Below are 13,345 nucleotides of genomic sequence, written 5' to 3'. Positions count from 1 at the left end.
AATGCTAACTTGGAGCTAACAGGTTAGACAAGTCTGCAACAACCAACAACCGATACTAAGCAGGTGTTTTAATGTTACTGGCGAAACACAGACAGGAGGAATGGTATCACATTGGCTTGGCATCTTCAATAAGAATCAGAGACTAAGGTATCCTGATTTCAATACAAGGAAATGTAGGATTTGCACTTTCAGTCCAAGCAAATAGAAGAGGAGCATTACTTAGTTACTGTATAAGACACATCAAAAGATAACTTCAAATTAACTTTAATCTGAATAATGTCATCAATATACCAAAACATCTCCAAGTATCTTCACAAGTTTGAGATTTAGAAGTTGATGCTTTTTCAACTGCTTCATTCAGTCTCAAATTTCATATATAAATCAATAGTCATTCTATAACATACTATCCCAAGCAGGAAGCTATAATTAATAAAACTAATTCTCCTCACCTTGAGTTGTATAAAGCTATCATAGGGCAATGACTCCAAGTAGAGTGTGCCATAGAAGAAGGCAGGAAGGACAGGTTTTTCCGGAACACGATTCAGTTTGATAGCTGAGAAACTTTAGTCCAGGGAGACAATAAAAGTGTTATTCCCAATGTTAAGAAATTAACCATTCAATGAATTTAACCTCTCATATCAGAAACCTTGTGCAAAATTACACTGGCTGATGTCTATAGACTAAATATTGGATGAAAATGGACCCACAAATTAGTTTCTTTACAAAGTATCCATGCACCTGGGTAATGAGTGAAAGACTAGTTGCTCTGTGAATGCTTTCATGAGTGGAAGAATCTTGAAGTAAAAAGATGAAGGGACATCCACCTAAGATGAGGAATTCCTTCCTTGAAGTCTTTCATGTCTGGAAATGTCGACCCTCCAGGGGATGTCATTATGTTGGGGGAGAGAGGGAGAGGGAGAGGGAGAGAGAGAGAGAGAGTGTGTGTGTGCGCGCGCACATACACACACATATACAAGGATAGCATAGCTGAGGCCAGTGAGCTCTTAATTAATGATCAAATGATAACTACGGTCTAGCCCATAATCAATTTGAATGTAATTCACAAAAACTAAAGGGTCACTAAAATGAAAACTAATTGAACAGTGTGAGGAGTAAAATATATCAACACTGATCCAGTGCAGAGAGCAATGGCTGGCATTGAGAGGATCTGGAGGGTTTAATGTTTGTAGTGTGCAATCAAGGTAAGTCATCAGAGGTACATAGTGCTGAATACAAAATTCATCTAAACTAGATCAGTGATACAAGGAGTAATCTGTGATTTTAATTTACCTGCTGTAAAGACTGTAATAACTTCTCTGGACTGATTTCAGTTCTATCTGAACTACAATTACAATCATTCTTGGGTATACTTACTTAAAAACTTATTGAAGCTATGACTTTATAAGCTTTGTTTCAAATTCAATAAACTGTCAATAACTAAGACAATATTAATATCCAAACACCTTTTGCTTGGTGAGATCGCTCTGCTATGGAGAGGGAAAATGGTTTTCTGCGTTTTGGAGGTGGACTTGGACTGTGGAGTTATGTCTAAATTTTTTTGTATTCTATGTTTTTCATCTGATCTTTCTTGTTTTTTTTTTGTGTGCGGGGAGGGGGTTTGGGGGTCGAAGTGCCTGTTCCATTTTTGTTCTTTCTTTTGTGCAGGGAGGAGAGATTTGGGGGTTGATGACCATGCCACTTTTTTCTTTCTTGGTTTCATGGCTATCTGGAGGAGAAGAAGAACTTTGGAGTTGTATACTTTGATGATAAATGAACCTTTGAATCTTTGGTCAGGCACCAATATTTTAAATATTTCATGTATGGGCTATGATAACCTCGGGGTGGGGAACAATGAAAATTCATTATACTTAATGGAGTAAGGGGAGAAAATTCCCACTCTAAATGTTAACCTGCAGAAGCAACAACCGTCTTCATTTGACCCAACACAAATATTTCAAATACCTCCAAAAATTGTAAACCAACTTTACAACATTTGTTTTAAACACAGTGATCAGAGACGGGACAGTTGAAAGCATGATAAATATAATGCCTTACCTCTCAATAAAGTTTGTTTTCATCTCTAGGGGATAGATTATAAAGTCCTTCAAAGGCTGCTTATTGAGAAAGATATCTCCCAGAAGACCTGAAGAAACAAAACTCAGAAGTGATGCCAAGGGAACAGAACATCTTCAAGTGCCCATAATGTGATCAATTGATTTCATTGCAAACTTTAAAAAATGCACTTACAAAGCATCTTTATCATAGAAAGAACATTACTACATCAAAAATGGATGTCAATCCAGAGGTAATATTAACAGGATGGCTAACACCTCAAAGACGTATGCTTTAAGTAGGATCTTGACAGTAAAGATGAACTTTGAAAGGCAACACACACAAAATGTTGGAGGAACTCAGCAGGCTAGGCAGCGTCTATAGAGAAGAGTAGACAGTCAATGCTTCAGGTCGAGACCCTTCATCAGGACTGGAAAAAGTCAGAGCAAGAAGGTGGGGGAAGGAGAGGAAGAAGAACAAGGTTGTAGGTGATAGGTGAAAGGTGAAACTGGGGGATGTGAGAGGAATGAATTAACGTGTTGGGAAGTTGATTGGTGAAAGAGAACGAGAGCTGGAGAAGGGGAAATCTAATGGGAGAGGACAGAAGACCATGGAAGAAAGGCAGAGCACCAGAGGGAGGTGATGGGCAAGTAAGGAGGAGGTGTCAGAGGGAAACAGGAACGGGGAATGGTGAAGGGGAGGAGAGGGTGGGCAATTAGCAGAACTTCAAGAAATCGCTGCTCATGCCATCAGGTTGGAGATGACCCAGACAGAATGTAAGGTGTCACTCCCCCAACCTTAGTGTGGCCTCTTTGTGGTAATAACGGGCTGACAGGTTGGAATGGGAATGGGAAATAGAATTGAAGTGGGTGGCCACTGGGAAACCCTGCTTTCTGTGGCAGATGCAGCGAAGGTGCCCAATGTCGCGGTCTCCCAATCTATGCTGGGTCTCATCAATGTACAGTAGGCCGCACCGGAAGCACCAGACACAGTAGATGACCCCAACAGACTCACAGTGAGTTGTCACCTCACCGGGAAGGACTGTTTGCGGCCCTGAAAGGTAGATGGTGTAGGGGCAGGTGTGGCACTTGTTCTGCTTGCAAGGACAAATGCCAGGAGGGAGATCAGTGGGGAGGGACAAGTGGACAAAGGGCAAAGGAAAGAAGGGAAAGAGGTGCTTGATGGTGGGATCACGTTGGATATGGCAGAAGTTAACGGAGAATTATGTACTGGATGTGTGGCCTTGTGGGGCAGTAGGTGAGGACAAGAAGAACCTTATCCCTGGTGTGGCGGTGGGTGCATGAAATGAAAGAGATGCAGTTTGAGAGCAGCGTTGATGGTGGAGGAAGCAAAGCTCCTTTCTTTGAAGAAGGGGGGCATCTCATTATTCTGGAATGAAAAGCTTCATTCCAAGAGCAGATGTGGCAGAGACAAAGGAATTGAGAGAAGGGGATGGCATTTTTACAAGCGACAGGATAGGAAAACACAAAAATTAAGACAGCTGTGAATTAGAATCAGAATCAGGTTTATTATCACCGGCATGTGATGTGAAATTTGTTAACTTAGCAGCAGCAGTTCAATGCAATACATAATCTAGCAGAGAGAAAAAAATAAATAATGTAAAAATAATAACAATAATTAAACAAATTAAATCAATTACGTATATTGAATAGATTTTAAAAAGCTTGCAAAGTAGAAATACTGTATATTTAAAAAAAGTGAGGTAGTGTCCAAAGATTCAATGTCCATTTAGGAATCGGATGGCAGAAGGGAAGAAGCTCTTCCTGAATTGCTGAGTGTCTGCCTTCAGGCTTCTGTACCTCCTACCTGATGGTAACAGTGAGAAAAGGGCATGCCCTGGGTGCTGGAGTTCCTTATTAATTGACGCTGTCTTTCTGAGACACCGCTCCCTGAAGATGTCCTGGGTACTTTGTAGGCTGGTGCCCAAGATGAAGCTGACTAGATTTACAACCTTCTGCAGCTTCTTTCGGTCCTGTGCAGTAGCCCCTCCATACCAGACAGTGATGCAGCCTGTCAGAATGCTCTCCATGGTACATCTATAGAAGTTTTTGAGTGTATTTGTTGACATGCCAAATCTCTTCAAACTCCTAATAAAGTATAGCTGCTGTCTTACCTTCTTTATAACTACATCAATATATTGGGACCAGGTTAGATCCTCAGAGATCTTGTCACCCCGGAACTTGAAGTTGCTCACTCTCTCCACTTCTGATACCTCTATGAGGATAGATATGTGTTCCTTTGTCTTACCCTTCTGGAAGTCCACAATCAGCTCTTTCGTCTTATTGACTTTGAGTGCCAGGTTGTTGCTGTGACACCAATCCACTAGATGGCATATTTTGCTCCTGTAACCCTCTCATCACCATCTGAGATTCTAGCAACAATGGTTGTATCATCAGCAAATTTATAGATGGTATTTGAGCTATGCCTAGCCACACAGATATGTGTATATCGACAGTAGAGCAGTGGACTAAGCACACACCCCTGAGGTGCGCCAGTGTTGATCATCAGTGAGGAGGGGAGGATATGTTATCACCAATCCACACAATTGCAGAGGGAGGTACAGAGGCCCAGGTTCTGCAACTTTTCAATCAGGGTTGTGGGAATGATGGTATTAAATGCTGAGCTATAGTCAATGAACAGCATCCTGACATAGGCGTTTGTGTTGTCCAGGTGGTCTAAAGCCGTGTGGAGAGCCATTGAGATTGTGTCTGCCATTGACCTATTGCGGCGATAGGCAAATTGCAATAGGTTCAGGTCCTTGCTGAGGCAGGAGTTCAGTCTAGTCATGACCAACCTCTCAAAGCATTTCATCACTGTCGATGTGAGTGCTACCAGGTGATAGTCATTAAGGCAGCCCATGTTATTCTTCTTAAGCTTGTGGTATAATGGTTGCCTTTTCGAAGCAAATGGGAACTTCTGCCCGTAGCAGAGAAAGGTTGAAGATGTCCTTGAATACTCCCACTAGTTGGTTGGCACAGGTTTTCAGAGCCTCACCGGGTACTCCATCGGGACCTTCCACCTTGTGAGGGTTCAGTCTTTAAAGACAGCCTAACATCGGCCTCTGAGACAGAGATCACAGGGTCATCAGGTACAGCAGGGATCTTCCCAGCTGTAGTTGTGTTCTCCCTTTCAAAGCGTGCATAGAAGGTGTTAAGTTCATCTGGTAGTGAAGCATCGCTGCCATTCATGTTTCACTTTGTTGGAAGTAATGTCTTGCAGACCCTGCCAGAGTCGCCATGCATCCGATGTTGCCTCCAACCTCATTCGAAATTGTCTCTTCACCCTTGAAATAGTCCTCCACAAATCATACCTCGTTTTCTGGTACAGGCCTGGGTCAGTAGGTTTATAAAAGATATCAGTGGATAGACAGAGATGGAGCCAGAGAGATTGAGAAAAGTGAGAGAGGTGTCAGAAATGGACAAAGTAAATTTGAGGGTAGGGTGGAAGTTGGAAGCAAAGTTGATGAAGTCGCTGAACTCAGCATGGGTGCAGGAAGCAGCACCGATGCAGACGTCAATGTAGCATAGGAAGACTTGGGGAGTGATAATGGTCAAACACGAAGAAATCTGCAGATGCTGGAAATTCAAACAGCACAACCTGACAAAGGGTCTCAGCCTGAAACGTCGACAGTGCTTCTCCTTATACTTTGTAGATGCTGCCTGGCCTGCTGTGTTCCACCAGCATTTTGTGAGCGATAATGGTGTAGGCTTGGTACGTTCCACATCGCCAACAAAAAGGCAGGCATAGCTGGGAGCCATGTGAGTGTCCATGGCTACACCTTGGGTTTGTAAGAAGTGGGAGGAATCGAAACAGAAATTGCTAAGGGCGAGGAGCAGTTCTGCCAGACGGAGGAGACCGGTTGGGTCTATTGTCCAGAAAGAAGCGGAGAGTTTTAAGGTCCTCCTGATGAAGGATGGAAGTGTATAGGGACTGGATGTCCATGGTGAAAATGAGACGATCAGGGCAAGGGAACTTGAAGTCATTGAAAAGATCCAGAGTGTATGAAGCATCATGGATGTAGGTAGGAAGAGACTGAACCGAGGGTGTGGGGGGAGTGAATAAGACAGAGACACGGGTTCAGTGGGGCAGGAACAAGTAGAAACAATGGGTTCACATAGACAGTCAGGTTCGTGGATTTGGGTAGGAGGTAGAAATGGGAGGTGCGGGGTGCGGGAGCCATGAGATTGGTGGCAGTGGATGGGAGATCCCCAGAGTCATTGAGGTCAGTGATGGTACAGGAGGCAATGGCCTGATGCTCCTTAGTGGGGTCCTGTTCTAGAGGTAATTAAGAGGAGGTGTCTGAGAGTTGGCGCTGGGCCTCAGCAAGGTAGAGGTCAGCCCGCCAGTCTATTACAGCATCTGTGAGTTTGATGGGGAGGTTGGGATTAGTGTGGAGAGAAAGAATTCCCTTAGAAGGAATGAGGTTTGAATTGGAGAGAGGAGAGTTAAAGTCGAGACTGTTGATGTCTGGCTGGCAGTTAAGTGATAAAAAGATCCAGAGCAGGCAGAAGGCCAGAGCGGGGTGTCAAAAAAGTGGTGGGGGAGGGTGAGTGGGTTTGTAAGGCATTGTGATAGAGAAGGGATGTAAATAAGACCAGAGTCAGAGGAACTTAGAGAATTATCAGGTTGGCAAACATTGCAGGGTAAAAGAACAGACAGCAGCTCAAAGTGATTTAAACATGCAATGAGAATTTCAGTCTGGAGATCAGAGTAATTTAGTATGTTTAAGGTTTTAGGAAAACAACATTTGAAGGAGTTACTATCAGAGCAATGGGTTTTTATTGACCCAAGTCGATAGAAGGCAAAAGATACAAGGCTTATAAGACAACGTTGAAAGAGGCCTTGAAGTTCTGATGGGCTAAAAACTAAATATTTTGCAAGTGATCACATGAAGTACTCTGTTAATTTAACTACCTTAGCTGAAAATAACAATTTATCCTTCTAATACCACCTCGAGCAAACTGAGGCTTGCTCATCCAATTGAAAAATGATCCTCTGGTGCATAACAAGACAGTTATCAGAGGGAAAGTCTTCTCATGTCTGAAATTAAATCTAGATAACAATCTAGTTATCTGAGCCCATCAGATATTTGTATTTTTGTTAAACTGCACGATTCTTCTTGGTAGTTAGATTTTATATGTGGGAATTAAAAAGAAATTAATGGAATAGCTTAGGGAATTAGTACATTGTAACCATGTGCTACACAACACTAACTATGTTGTCAATCGTTTTAGCAAATTACCTTTACGTTGTTCATCAATTTTAAAGCCATAGTTCACTCTACCACGGTTTTCCACCAAAAGGCTTAAATTTTGTTTACCCTTGAAGAAAAATAATCCAGTTTTAATAAAGAAACAAGAGAATTTCATAATAAAATTAATTTCTGAAATCATTATGTAAAGTAACTGGGCAATATTAATCTTATTGCAAATTACAATGGAAATGAGCAATTAAAAAAGGGATAATATAAAGCAGGCATAACAGCAATTTAAAAATCACAGAATAGAAGTGGTATATTTCCACAAATGGCCAATTACAACAATAAGACATGTGACCAAATCTCACATTGCTGGAGCTCCACATGCAGATGGAGGAATTGTGGCTTTGGTTTAGCAATAAGACATAGGAGCAGAATTTAGACCTCCGAGGCTGCTTTGCTATTTGATGATGCCTGATTTATTTTCCCTCTCAACCCCACTCGTTTGCCTCCTTTCTCACCCCACGAGCTTACATATACACATATCTTTTATCTATAAATATATTTTATTCTGAGGCCCTCTGGTCTTAAGACTACCTCACTATCTGATACATCCTCTCCACATTTACTCTATCTAGGCCTTTCAATTTTTCCACATGGTTTCCACATTTTAAATGTTCTTAAGACTAGGATTTTCCAAAGCCAGCTGGCTGTGTAGAAGGGTCACTCTGTTTTGGGGGGGTCTCACCACAGTGGGCCAAAATGAAATTCTTAATATAATTAGCTAATGTAGGCATCTCAGACTGGGTTTATTGTAAATCATTTACCTTCTACCAAGATCGCCAAATTAAACACACCACTTGCAAAGTTAGGTGATGCATTTAGCTATAAGCTGTTAGAATCTTCTGCTTCAAATTCAATTATTCCACTATTCCCTATGCCAGCCTTCCACTTTGGTCATAATGTGCAATGTCAATGTTTTTGTTTTAAGTCTGAATCCAATTGAAGGTTCCACTAAACAAACAGAGCCCATTCATTCAATTCCAATTACAATGCATGAGTTTACATAAAGATTATATGTTTCAGTTTTTATGTCCTTTGAGATATCAAATATTTCACAACCTACATTCTGGACTCCTTTCAGTGTTACTCTTGAATTTACCATCATAACTGCATCTAAATCATAAGTTGTGCTCCAAATCTTCCTCTTGTGTCAGAGCATAATCTAAGCTAATATTAAAATACAGTACAAAGTACTTCATTGGTTGAGATAGACCAACTTTTAGATGAGAGTCTAAATCATGTTCAGCTGTTGGAAAAGAACACAACAATTAAAAACACAACAGAGAGACAAAGGACAAAATTCACAAATAGGGACAGACACAGAGAGATCAGAGAATATTCATGCAGAGACAAATGAAATGGCATAGCAACATTAAGAAAGCATAATGGAGAAAACAAAGCATAAAAACACAAGAACAAGAGAGATTTGAGGCACCTTTATAAAACACTTATTTCAGCCACAATTGATTCTTCTGCCTAGTGCTGGGCATTGGACTCCAGGAAAAATGTGAAGACCATTGAGGTAGTGCTGAATCGGGGCAGGGATGAGGGGCTCTGTTTCATCTCCTGTTGATCTGCATTATCAAACAAGGGAAAATCTGCAAATGCTGGAAATCCGAGCAGCACACACAAAATGCTGTAGGGTTTATGGAAAAGAGTACAGTCAACACTTCAGGCCAAAACCCTTCGGCAGGTCTGGAGATAAAAGCTGAGGAGTAGATTCAAAAGGTGGGTGGGGGGGGGGGGGGGGGGGGGAGAAGTTGAACTTGTCGACTTCATCCACTTCACCTCCAACCTTGCCCTCAAATTTACCTGGCCCATTCCGAACATCTCCCTCCCCTTTCTCGATCTCACTGTCTCTATCTCCAGAGACAGCTTATCTACTAATGTCTATTATAAACCCACAGACTCTCACAGCTACCTGTTACTTGTAAAAACGCCATCCCCTTCTCTCAATTCCTCTGTCTCTGCCACATCTGTTCTCAGGATGAGGCTTTTCATTCTAGAACGAAGGAGATGCCCTCGGTTTTTCAAAGAAAGGGGCTTCCCTTCCTCCACTATCAATGCTGCCCACAACTGCATCTTTTCCATTTCACGCATGTCTGGTCTTACCCCACCCTCCCACCATCTTACCAGGGCTAGGGTTCCTCTTGTCCTCACCTACCACCCCACCAGCCTCTGCATCCAGCACACAATTCTCCGAAACTTCCACCACCTCCAATGGGATTCCACCACCAAGCACATCTTTCCCTCCCATCCCATTTTCTGCTTTCCGCAGGGATCGCTCCCTTCACGACTCCCTTGTCCATCTGTCCCTCCCCACTGATCTCCCTCCTAGTACTTATCCCTGCAAACAGAACAAGTGCTACACCTGCTCGTACACCTCCTCCCTCACTGCAATTCAGGGCCCCAAACAGTCCTTCCAGGGACAATTCATCTGTGAGTCTGCAGGGGCCATCTACTGTATCCGGTGCTCCTGGTGTGGCCTCCTGTATATTGGCGAGACCCAACATAGATTGGGAGATCACTTTGCCGAGCACCTACGCTCCATCTGCCAGAAAAAGCCGAATCCTCCAGTGGCCACCCATTTTAATTCCACTTCCCATTCCGATATGTCCATCCACGGCCTCCTCCACTGTTGTGATGAGGCCACATTTAGGTTGGAGGAATAACATCTCATATTCTGTTTGGGTAGTCTCCAGCCTGATGGCATGAACATCAATTTCTCAAATTTCTGGTAATGCCCCCACTCCCCCTCTCCTTCACCATTCCCCATCCCCTTTCCCCTCTCTCACCCTATCTCTTTGCTCGCTCATCGCCTCCCTCTGGTGCTCCCACCCCCTTTTCTTTCTTCCATGGTCTTCTGTCTCTTTCACCAGCCAACTTCCCAGCTCTTTGCTTCATCCCTCCCCCTTTCAGATTTCACCTGTCACCTGGTGTTCCTCTCTCCCCTCTCCCCACCTTTTCAATCTATTCCTCAGCTTTTCTTCTCCAGTGCTGCTGAAGGGTTTTGGCCTGTTTACTCTTTTCCTTAGATGCTGCCTGGGCTGCTGAATTCCTCCAGCATTTTGTGTTCAACAGGAGAAGAAAGTTGTTCTCTTTGTAAAAAAAAAGGACATTGTTGATCTAATATAAAACCTTCCTGATTTTTAGGTTCTCAGATCATCTAAGGGCTTAAAAACTAGAGGAGATGGAATGCAATAATTTGCAAAATTTCCAAAAGAGATGACAAAGGAAAACCCTTTTCACTCAGCATGTGGTTCAAATCTGAATTCATGTCAGGGATTCAACCATACTGTTCAAAATCAGAACCTGGATCTGTACTTGAAAGGAAAGGGGGAAAAAAGCAATTGTAGGGTCAAAGGGTAGGGGGTGCAACTAGATGAGGTGTTCTTGAATAGAGCTAGCAGGAGCTTAGTGGATCAAATAGATACACTTTGTGCTTGAGCCATTAAAATTCCATGAATCTTCTCCCCATGGAAATTGCTTTATTTATTATGCAAGACTTTCAATTGTCTTATGTACTGTTCATACAGATCAATTCATTACAAAAGTTCATTTAAATAGTACAAAGTAAAACAATAACAAGGTGCAGAATAAAGTATTACAGTTATAGAGAAAGTGCACTGCAGGTAGACAATAAGGTGCAAAGTCAAAAGGGGTAGATTTTGAGGTAAAGAGTCCATTTTGTTTCATATTTATCCCTTGGTCTATTGCTTCAGAAAATGATGAACTTGATAATTATCTCATTTGCTGTATACAAACTCCTCTGTCCGTTTGCTCATAATTCAAAGTAAAGGTATCAATGAGTTTTGGATGCCCAGAAGGGATGAAAGGCATGACATGAAAGTGACCTCACCTTCTACTGTAATCAATATTCTTATAATATTGTGATCTTATAGCATGATTTTGTATGGCTGCTACCTTTAAAAGAAATACCCGTTTGCTCCTTGATCTAAAAATATGATATTTTAAGGGCATTCACCGTAATGTCTGGGACCGTCAATTCCACATTTTTGTAGTCCAGGAATCCAATAGAAAGATCATTAAGGAATACCTGGAAAATAAAATGAACTACCGTAAATTATGTAAATAGAAACCAGGAAGCATGGACAATAAACTCCTAACAGAAATGGGACAGAGCAACAAATAGGTGCATACAAAGTAACAAAATAAACACAACGTGATACCATTTTTCAAGATTTCCCTTAGGTCATAGAATGAGGCCATTCTGCCTATCAAATCTGAGAGCAATTCCCTCAAACTCATTCCTCCACTTATTTCTCCAGTTAACCTATTTTCCCCCCACAAATGCCTCAATTAACTCCTGTCACGTGCATATATGACAAATAATTTACACTAGCCTGTTGATCGACCAGCTAACGCAAGTTTGGGATATGGATTCCGCTGGAGTATCCAGAGGAAGTTCCCACTGTCACTGGTAGAACATGCAAACTCTACACAGATTCCACTCGGTACACCTAACCACAGTAAACAGTAGTGATGGTAACAATGCTGGTGATGCTGGCAATTTGTCTTACAAGGTACTGGGCAGAATTATCTGCTCATTATTGTTCAATCTCAATGTAGTATCAGTTTGTAGGTGCCCAAGGCAGAAACTGCATTGGCTGCATGACGTCACCATACATTCTCAGTTACAAAGTCCTCCATCAGGGCCCTGTATTCATCCTCCCTTTATACACCTAACTATTGCTGAGTCATCAGAGAATTTCTGCAGATGACATGACTCAGTATTGCATCTGAAGTTCAAGGTATACAGGGTAAACAGGAAGGGAGCCAATACCATCCCCCGTAGGGTCCCAGTGCTGCTAGTTGTTGTGTATTTGATATTTCAGTAATATTGTAAATAAATTGTTTGATTAAGCATCCTTTGTTGTTTAAATAATTCATTATGGGTTATACGTAAAAGTGCACACAAATGTAGATTGCTTATGTCATCACGCCGTTTCGGACTTGTTTTTCTTTTGAATAGCTTGATGTTTTGGAGTTACATAACAGTGGCAACGAGGAAGTTTTAAACAAACCAGAGATGACTACCTACCTGTTGAAGCACAGCGAGACATTCGAATAAAAAATAAAAGCAGAGAAAAACGGTGGAGTAAAAAAAAGTGCAGCACTCTTTCTTTGCGAGGGGATAAAGTGGATCAAGTTTTAAAATAAGGCAAGAAATGGACAAATTCAGGGACAAATTCAAGGGTTCATAAACAATATGTACCAGGTGATACTAATCATAATTTTAAAAAAAATCAGAATAGGTTGACGACATTGGAAAGACTGACACGTTTGATTATACAAGAGATAAGGAGCAAACTGATCCGTATTTTAAAGCAAATTAAATAGCCAATGAGAAACAAGTACCAATTTTGTAGAGTGCATTAGGTTTAAAGGCATACAGTTTCCTTAGAATTTTGACTGCTCCAACAAAACCAGCCAAATCTAGCTTTGCTGATATCATGAATATAATTGCTGACTGCAAAACAGTTTGGCTTCATAAGCAGAATCAAAAGGAAGAGAAGTTCATTTCAGCTTACGCCACTAAACTGAAGAAGTTGGCTTAAGTATTGTCAGTTCAGTAAAGGGCTTAATGATGAACAGAGAGATCATTTAGTTTGTGGAATCTTACAAGAAAGCACTAAAAATTGGCTCCTAACTGAAGCACGACTTACATTTAAGAGCAGTTGAAATTGCTGTTTCATTGGAAACTGCAGACAGAGTTACAGTCAGGAATGAAAGTGAGGGTGAACAAAATTGCATCATCTAAACAAAAACCTACCGTAGATTCCGGACTACAGAGCGCACCTGATTAAAAGCCGCTGGCTCTAATTTTAGAAAGAAAATCAATTTTTTACTTGTACGGGCCGCACCGGATTTTAGGCCGCACCGGATTTTCGGCCGCACCGGATTTTTGGCCGCAGGTGTCCCACATTGTAATATGAGATATTTACACAGAAAGATATTACACGTGAGGATTTTTTAACTTTTAATTAAATC

The 13,345-nt window shown here is 41.6% G+C and overlaps 1 protein-coding gene across 1 annotated transcript in view; it reads right to left on the bottom strand.

Moving 5' to 3' along the window:
* Window positions 1–13,345, bottom strand: part of glb1l2 (galactosidase beta 1 like 2) — an 80,320-nt gene that overhangs the window by 5,755 nt on the left and 61,220 nt on the right. The window contains exons 14-17 of the mRNA XM_073029761.1: window positions 11,319–11,390; window positions 7,316–7,394; window positions 2,056–2,143; window positions 450–561 (exon numbers count right to left, since the gene is read on the bottom strand). Coding sequence (XP_072885862.1) covers window positions 450–561; window positions 2,056–2,143; window positions 7,316–7,394; window positions 11,319–11,390 — 351 coding nt within the window. The remainder of the gene's footprint in view (window positions 1–449; window positions 562–2,055; window positions 2,144–7,315; window positions 7,395–11,318; window positions 11,391–13,345) is intronic.

Source organism: Hemitrygon akajei, chromosome 26 (genome assembly GCF_048418815.1).
Source record: "Hemitrygon akajei chromosome 26, sHemAka1.3, whole genome shotgun sequence".
Classification (NCBI taxonomy): Eukaryota; Metazoa; Chordata; class Chondrichthyes; order Myliobatiformes; family Dasyatidae; genus Hemitrygon; species Hemitrygon akajei.
Note: the sequence above shows the minus strand (reverse complement) of the source record. Positions and strands in the feature narration are given on the sequence as shown.